At 31.2% G+C, this 7408-nt stretch overlaps 1 protein-coding gene across 3 annotated transcripts; it reads left to right on the top strand.

Moving 5' to 3' along the window:
• The first annotated feature begins 807 nt into the window (after nucleotides 1-807).
• Nucleotides 808-3216, top strand: LOC107895135 (dol-P-Man:Man(6)GlcNAc(2)-PP-Dol alpha-1,2-mannosyltransferase-like). 3 transcript variants are annotated; one of them, XM_041085159.1, is made up of 5 exons: nucleotides 808-978; nucleotides 1133-1429; nucleotides 1732-1846; nucleotides 1929-2067; nucleotides 2969-3149. In XM_041085159.1, exons 2-5 carry the CDS (start codon nucleotides 1269-1271, stop codon nucleotides 2986-2988), a joined length of 435 nt encoding a protein of 144 aa, XP_040941093.1. In that variant the 5' UTR covers nucleotides 808-978; nucleotides 1133-1268; the 3' UTR covers nucleotides 2989-3149. The 3 variants fall into 3 exon arrangements, 2 of the variants coding, with proteins under 2 accessions (XP_040941093.1, XP_040941094.1); XM_041085160.1 differs by having other exon boundaries at nucleotides 814-978; nucleotides 2965-3216; XR_005907659.1 differs by lacking the exon at nucleotides 1732-1846 and having other exon boundaries at nucleotides 814-978; nucleotides 2965-3149.
• Nucleotides 3217-7408: the final 4192 nt, after the last annotated feature.

Raw genomic sequence — 7408 nt, forward strand, 5'->3', positions numbered from 1 at the left:
GAACAGGCCAAACGGTGATGCGTGTGTGTTGGACTTTTAGCCCCAATTACTCAATAATGGTAGAAGGCAATGCTATATTTAAACTCTCTTAAAAGTCTTTTCTCAACCAATGTGGAATTACCTGCTTTGCATTACCAACAATGATCGTGGTCTCCCCATTCACTCCATTGCACCTCTTCCCTCTCCGTTTCCTGGTCAAAATTGCCCTTGGCGTTAACAGAATTGGAATTGTAACAGTGATTTAGGTTTTGTGGATGAAAGAAATCGGGTTCTGGTTTTTTCGTCTTAGTATCTACTGTATATTTGGGTTTGTTTGAATCGAAATGATGCTGCCATTAAGGTATAGTTGTTGCATTTGCTATTGTTGTTGTAATTTTTGTTCAAAGAATTTGGAGTTTGGTGGAGATGGACAGTAAAAGTTTTCCCAGTTCCAAACTTAAATAGCCTGAGAAGGGGTGGTTAATTAAATGGAATTTGCTATTGTTGTTGTTTTAATTTTTAACTTTCTTACTATATACTTTAAATTTTTAAATTTTTTATAATTTTTAAAAAAATATATAAAATTTGGAATTTGTATAAATATTTGAACTTTAAAATTTATTTTGAATTATTTTGTAATTTTTGTTGAGAGAGAGACTAATTTGCTAATTTTCAAAATTGACAGGGACCAAAGGGTATTTACACCAACCTATTATTTAAGTTATTCAAATTATTCGAATTGTAAAATTTAACTTGACTTGAATTGAAACTCGAATTATTTATTCGAGTTGACTCTAAAAAGTTGAATAGCTCAATTCGATTAACTGTGGGTTATTTCTACTTGAGAAACCTGCATGGGCTGTTGCTGTTGCAGCTGTGGGTGTAATCCTAGGTTGGCCATTTTCAATCTTGGCATTTCTTCCACTGACCTTCTACTCTTTAGCTAAACAATTCAAACAAGCATTTATTTCTGGTGCTGTCACTTCAATAGCTCTTCTTGTAAGTAAATTTAATCATTCCATTTGGTTATTATATCTGGATATATTATTTTGATATCTTAACTTAGAGTTTGACATTAACATATTTGTAATTGGTTTATATTTAGTTTTTCCATTTGTAGTTTAATTGTGAATAATTGAAGTTCGTTCTCCAGGCACTCTCCATACTCGTTGATCACTGCTACTACCAACGCTGGACATCATCTGTTTTTAATCTCTTAGTATATAATGTATTAGGAGGTGGCGAGAGCCATTTGTATGGGACTGAGGGGCCACTTTTTTATATAAGGAATGGGTTTAACAACTTCAACTTCTGTTTCATCCTTGCTTTGCTTTTCTTGGGAATTCTGCCAAATTGCAAGGAAAAAGTATGCCCCTGACTTGCTTATTGTAATCTCTCCTCTTTATATATGGCTGGCATTTATGTCTCTGCAGCCGCACAAAGAAGAAAGGTACAATTAATCTTTATCCTAAATGTCTTTAGCAAATTTTGTTTATATTTTGTTTCCTGCTTTTCCCTGACATAAAATAGATAAATTAATAAAGAACATTCCAATATATGACTTTTAGAAGTTTCAAGGAGGGTTCAGAAATTGTTTTGGTCCAAAACTTTGGGCTAATTTGAATGGCATGTTTTGCAAGGGAAAAAACAGAGCACATTTGTCATTGTCTCTTTACGTGTCCTGAACAATCTTTAATATCGGTCTTGCCTGCTTCAATCTGTAATAGTCCATTATATTTAATTGTCATGCAGATTCCTTTATCCCATATACCCTCTTGTTTGTGTTTCTGCTTCTGCTGTCATTGAGAGTTTTCCTGATCTTTTCCGAGACAAATATAATCCCTACTATAATTCTATTATAGTTATGGTGGGCATTTTCTACACCAATTTAATTCTGTATGCCTACAGCACTAAGCTCTCATTCAAATGGTATTGGCATTTTTACGCAGATGGCCAAATTTCTTAGACCTGTGGCCCTGAGCCTCATATTATGTGCCTCACATTCACGTACATTCTCATTGATCAATGGCTATGCTGCTCCAATGGAGGTTTACAAGATCTTGGAGCACCATGATGATGCAGGAACTAGTAATGGATAATCTCTTATATGATGCACTATCCCTTGTTTCATTTTGTTATTAGTGAACCTACAAAGAAAAATGAATTTTCTTTTGACAGCAATGTAGCGTTGACATATTTTTATGCATAACATGTTTTATTTATATGACTCACGATTTGGAGCCATCATTTGTTGCAATTGTCATGTTAGATAGATAGAACCTAGACTATCTTACCATGCTCTTATTATTTCCTACTCAGGATAAATCCTCTACAGAAAGTTTAAAGGTTAACTTCCAAAAGGAAGCCAGACTAGAAATACAAAGCAAACATTTTTGTTGTTTGAAAATCTTAAATCGATGTATCTTTTAAAAATTTCATGCTTCAATAAATTATGAATATTCTCAATAATTATATAGGTTAGAATGAGTAAAGACCTAGAAGAATAGAAAATGATATGTCTATAATCAATGACAGGAATTGTAGGAAAATATGGTTTCATTTATGGACTTATGTCTGAATTGTGTTCCAGTGCTTGAAAATTAAGTGCAAGTTGATGTGAATGACAATGTCCTAGAGATCATATGGGAAGATAATAATTAAAACATAGAGGTTACAGGGATGATAAGGAGAAGGAAGAGTTGGCCTTTAAGGGTAAAAATGTGTCAAATCTAGTGAGGTTCGTCATGATATCTCCTTTAACCTTCATTTGACCCTTTGTCTTTTTCATATATGCTACTTATTTTCTTTTTGAGGCCTTTACAAGTCCATCAACATGAAACTGGACTTATGCCTATCACTTATTTATAGCGACAGTAGAATTTACGATTAGCCTAGCATCAGTTTTTTTATTATTATGGGTTTACTTTTTACTGATTTCACTTTCATTACAGTAGATGGTATAGCTAATTTCCTTGTTTTGCTCAGTCAGGTGACCGAGATTTCGTTTAACAATTTTCTTTATTGCTGGAACAAGTCTTAACCAAGATCAAGATCAAAGTACTTCACTAAGTTATATATGCAGGCATTGCAATGAGAGGTGATGATGATTTGGCATTATATTCTCACCAGGATGAATTTTGTTTTAGAAATTGTAATACTTTGTGTGTGTCTCTGCGTGTGTGTTTTTTTATGTATTAAATTACATATTGAATCAATGTTTATGTATTAAATTAAATTCATTAATTTTTATATTTAGTTTTGAAGTTTAAATTTTAATGGAAAATTTAATTTAATTAATATTTTTTATTTATCATTAAAAGTATATAGTTTAAAGTTCAAATTTCAAAAATTAAACATAATATAATATTTAACATAAAAATAAATATTATTTAATTAAAATAAAATAATTTTTTTAAAGTTCATGATTTTTAGCGGCGTTTGTAAAAAAAGCGCCGCTAAAGGTCATGGTCTTTAGCGGCATTTGTAAAAAAAGCGCCGCTAAAGGTCATGGTCTTTAGCGGCGTTTGTAAAAAAAGCGCCGCTAAAAGTCATGGTCTTTAGCGGCGTTTTTTTAAATAAACGCCACAATTTTTTGCGGCGCCTGCTATAGAGTCGTTTTTTGCGGCGCTTGTGAAAACGCCGCTAAAGGCCAAAACAAACGCCGCTAAAAATCTGTTTTCCTGTAGTGAAAATTTAATTTTTTTTTGATTTTTTCTCACCCCTACTAAAAAGCACTATAAAACCTAATTCATTAAGGCGGTACTTAACTTAGGACGAAAGTAATTTTGGCCCCATAATTTTCGCAATGTTTCTTAGGGAAGTGTCGCAATAGTCGTATATTTAACAGCGTTTCGACTCAAAACGCTATGGATTGTGGCTCCTTCAATATCATAATTATTATTTTAAAATTATATAATTAAAAAATACCTTTAAATATTTTAAATGTTTACTTTATAACTTTTATGTTATCATTCATTTTTTTATATGTCTTCTTAATGTTATATATTTGTATTTTTAAAAATATTTTCTTAATATTATATATTTATATTTTTGTTGTTGTTGTCAATAAGAAATGTCGGTATTTAAAAGGTGGAACCCTGCAAGAGTTGTATATTTGGCGACGTTTCTAGGAAAAGCGCCACAAATTGTGTCTCTTTTAATATTATAATTATTATATTAAAATTATGGTATGATAGTTTTTAAATTTAATGTAATAATTTAAAATAAATTTTAAACAAAAATTAAATTAAAATGATAGTTAAATAATATTTATAATTATTTATGTTTATGATAATTTTATATATTTTTATTTTTTTACCTAAAAAATTTAGGTAAAGTTTTTAAAATTTATTTAACCCATTCAAATTTTACTTAAGATTTTAAATTTTATTTATTTAAAATTATTAAAAATATATTAATTATCCACATGTCGGTTAAATAAATTATACACATCAACTTTGGATCTTAGACCTTGTAATATATATATATTTGACTTGGAGCTTGTGACTTTCCTAATTCAAATGGTCAAAATTCTAAAAACAATAAAATCTTAAAATGAAAATCGAGTTTAGTTGATCGAGCCTTAACTCGATTGGCATTGATAGTATTAACCGTCAGAATGATGTAAATTCGAGTACACTTATATATGTTTATTCCCTCTTATTTAAAGGTTAGAGTGAAATTATCTAAAGTTAAAAATGAGTTTAATCACATATCTTTTCAAATAAAAATAATAAAAATAAATATTCAAATAATCTTAAAATCTGAGAATCTTGCATGCCATTTTAGCTTTCATGCAATCAATATTTCAACTTTGTCTCTGACATGTTGGACAATTATATTATATTTACATAGAAAATGATGAATTAAATACTAAAATTAATAGAACTCATACTCATGTCTAAAATTAATTAATAAATTATACAATTATGTCATTTAAGTGCATTATCACTTTCACAGGCTTCTCTGTACACCAAAAATCAAGCCAAAAAAACATATCAATACCCGATCCAATGAAGTTGCGAACCTTATTATCATCAACGAGTCTAATAACGATTCTCCGTACGTTAAGACATTTTGACTTTACATGCAGATTTTGGCAATCAATGCTGCACATCATGACCATACTTTGAAACAATAAGATGAAGGCTCACTCGCGAATCTCCACCACCGTTTGGTGACGGAAATGTTAGAAATGCCAAGCCTTCCCAAACTTTTTAGGAGTACACACCACACTCAACCTAACTTCACCAGTTTTGTATCTATCTTTTTAATCACGCCGATTGGAGTCTTTAAAACGACCTATAAAAATAAAGGGAGTGAAACCCTAAAATTTTTCAGTCTGTATTGGAAAATTTTGAATGGGCTTCAATTTTATATATTAAGTTGAATAGCAAAATCTATCATCGTAAGACAAAAAGTAATTAATCACTTTCAATCGGTAAGAGAATTCGACAACAAAAGTTTAAAAAAAAAAGAACTAGTTACTGTAAAAATAGTGGCGGTTTAGTTATCTCATCTTCCACGATTTTGCAGAAAAAGATTTTAAGATAGTAAAATAATATTGTGAATGTCCTAGAAAATCTATCATCAAACATAACACAGATTGTCAAAGTGTGGACGAATTTTTAAATAGAAACAACATTATAATAGTTCATGGATAAGGAGGTTGGCTTGATCCCCTTAAGTCAAGTTTAAAATAGATAATTTTTATCTTGGGTTTGTTGGATGGAGACTCAAATTTAAATTAAATTCTAAAATATTTCAATACACATTTGGTCTCAAAATTAGTATCTTCTCTCAATTTGGATAGTTATTCATCAATTTTAATATAGTGCATTTGTATACATTAAATTTTAATTTTAATTCAATTTTTATATTTCAATAGCTTTATTATCTATATGACATGATTTTTCATTAAATAATGTATAAATTGCTGGTATGACATTTTATTAGGCTAAAAACAAGCAAATTAATTTAAAATATTTCCACCTAGATTAAAAAAAATAAACACACTTGAATAAACAGTTTCTTATTTCCCCGTGAAATTTGTTTGTTTTTAACCTAGGTGAAAATGTGAAAAAGAAAACAGTTGTTGCTGCAGCTCTACTATTGGCTATAGTAGTCGTGAAAATGAAAGAAAAAAAAATAAGGAGAATAAAAGAAGAGAAAAATAGAAAAAAAATACTTATTTCTTTACATTAGATTACATAGTTTATTTATAATAATAAAAAACTATACACAAATAAGGAAAGTCAAATAAGGAAAAATATGATATGATTCTATAATATTGTGCTAATTAATCCTAGAATCATAATATAATTATGCAAGATATCACAACTATTCACAACACTCACCCTCAAGTTGGTGAATCGATATCTTCTATTCCAAGTTTGCATGATTGTGACTTAAGCGATTTGGGGTTTGTAGGTCGTTGGTGCACATGGGAGAGGGGTTATTTTGTGGATACTAATATTCGTGAATGCTTGGATAGGGGAGTGGCAAATCCAGCTTGGTAGAGTTTTCCAGATTATTCTGTCATGCATTGGCCACACTCGATGTCTGATCATTGCCCTATTGTGATAAACACGATGGGTCAACGAAGTAGTATGTGAATGGGTAGTGGGAAATTTCATTTTGATGCAAATTGGTGATAGGAGGAATCGTGTGAAAAAGAAATATGTAATTTATGGTCTTCTTCTATGGCTGATTTACCAAATAAACTAAAAACGTTGGGGAAAGCATTGGGAGAGTGGAACTGATGGACCAACAGAAATAGAGTAACGCATAAGCGGAAGTTAGAATTACGGATGAAAGAGCTTTTTACCAAAGATCCTGATGATGAGGTTCTTGTCGAATTATTGGATATTCAAATCGGGCTGAATTTAGAGGCAGGTAAGAAGAGCTGTATTGGGAGTAATGCGCTAGAGTTAATTGGCTCTCAAATGGGGAAAAAATTACCATGTTTTTCCATAAGTTTGCTTGTGGGAGAAGGAAGCAGAGTAAGATTGATAGGATTGAAGGGAGTGGAGTGAGCTTGGTAACTGATAAGGATAAGGATGGGATCCTAAAAGTTGCCTCTAAATACTTCATGGAGCTTTTCATGGCAACGGAGGAAGGGGATGCTTCCCGAATTTTTGAGCATGTTTAGGAAAAAGTGACGACAGAGATGAATGCCGAGTTGCTGAGACCACTCCAACCTAATGAAGTGTGGGCTACAGTCAAGTCTATGTCACCTCTCAAAGTCCTAGGTATTATGGGTACCCTGCTTTATTTTATCAAAAAATTTTCCATATCATAGGTAATGATGTTACAAGTTATTGTCTTGTGGTCCTTTGAGAGGAGATCTCTGTTGAAGAAATCAGTAGGACACATATTTTGTTGATCCCTAAGGTCAATAATCCCCATAGTATGACCCAGTACAGACCTA

The sequence above is a fragment of the Gossypium hirsutum genome, chromosome A13 (assembly GCF_007990345.1).
Source record: "Gossypium hirsutum isolate 1008001.06 chromosome A13, Gossypium_hirsutum_v2.1, whole genome shotgun sequence".
Lineage (NCBI taxonomy): Eukaryota > Viridiplantae > Streptophyta > Magnoliopsida > Malvales > Malvaceae > Gossypium > Gossypium hirsutum.